The sequence below is a fragment of the Atta cephalotes genome, assembly GCF_000143395.1.
Source record: "Atta cephalotes unplaced genomic scaffold scaffold00056, whole genome shotgun sequence".
Taxonomy (NCBI): domain Eukaryota; kingdom Metazoa; phylum Arthropoda; class Insecta; order Hymenoptera; family Formicidae; genus Atta; species Atta cephalotes.
Genome location: NW_012130120.1, coordinates 233,790 through 234,915, shown reverse-complemented (window position 1 = coordinate 234,915; position 1,126 = coordinate 233,790). Strand labels below are relative to the sequence as shown.

Genomic DNA, 1,126 nt, shown 5'->3' with positions numbered 1-1,126 from the left:
ACACACAGAGTGTTTGGAAAATAATGATAAATCTTTCGCATAGAGATAGAATGGATTAAACTGAGAAGGAAAGTCTTCCATCGTTTTGCAATTTTCGCAATAGTTAACAAGATTTTAATTGCTAAACATTGCTGAAAATCTTCAATAATTTTTTATTTGTAGTTTTTCTGATAGTATTTGAATAAAAAATTATTGAAAACCAATTTTCGGTAATTTTTAGCAATTACTATCTTATTAACTATTTAAAATTGCAAAAATTTCAAAATGATAGAGGACTTTTCTTCTCAGTTTAGTTTCCATTCTGTTTCTATGTAAAAGATTTATCATTATTTTCCAAATATCCTGCACACACACACACACACACAGCGCGCGCGCGCGCGCGCGCGCGCGCACTCACATAAACACGCACCCAGGCACGCACACGCCGAACACACACACACACACACACACACACACACACATATATACAGGATGTTCCAAAAAGGTTGAGATCCCGATTTACTCAGGGGAAGATGACATTTTTGAAAAAAATATTTCATACAAAAGTTAAGTATGAAAAGTAAATATAAAGTATAAAGTAAATAAAAAAATCTATTTATAGATCTTATCAGTTTGATCTTGGGTGGCATCGCCAAAGTTAAGGTCAAATCGATTTTTTAAAATGGAACATCCTGTTTTTGATGTCAGAATCTAATAAAACATTAATAAAGTTATTTTTCATTAAGTATTTTTCATTAAGTATTTTTATAAGGCTTGAAATTTACACTATATGGATAATATTTATCAAGATCAAGGCTATTGGAGGTTATATCTTTTATTTTCAAGCCTTAAAACTCGAAAAATATTCAATGAAAAATAATTTTATAATGTTTTGAAAAGTTCTCGACCAACTATTAAATTCTGATATCAAAAATAGGATATTTTATTTTAAAAAATCGATTTGATCTTGACTTGATCTTGGCAACACCATCCGAGATCAAACTGATAAAATCTGTAAATAGATCTTTCGTCATCCTCCTGAGTAAATCCGGAGTTCTGACCTTTTTTGAGTATCCTGTATATGTGTGTGTGTGTGTGTGTGTGTGTGTGTGTGTGTGTGTGTGTGTGTGTGTGTGTGTGTGTGTGT

General features: G+C 31.6%; 1 protein-coding gene across 1 annotated transcript in view; it reads left to right on the top strand.

The window, feature by feature from the left end:
- Nucleotides 1-769: 769 nt before the first annotated feature.
- LOC105623370 (zinc finger protein 62 homolog) overlaps nucleotides 770-1,126 on the top strand; it is an 8,142-nt gene continuing 7,785 nt past the window's right edge. Inside the window, exon 1 of the mRNA XM_012204765.1 lies at nucleotides 770-804. Coding sequence (XP_012060155.1) covers nucleotides 770-804 — 35 coding nt within the window. The remainder of the gene's footprint in view (nucleotides 805-1,126) is intronic.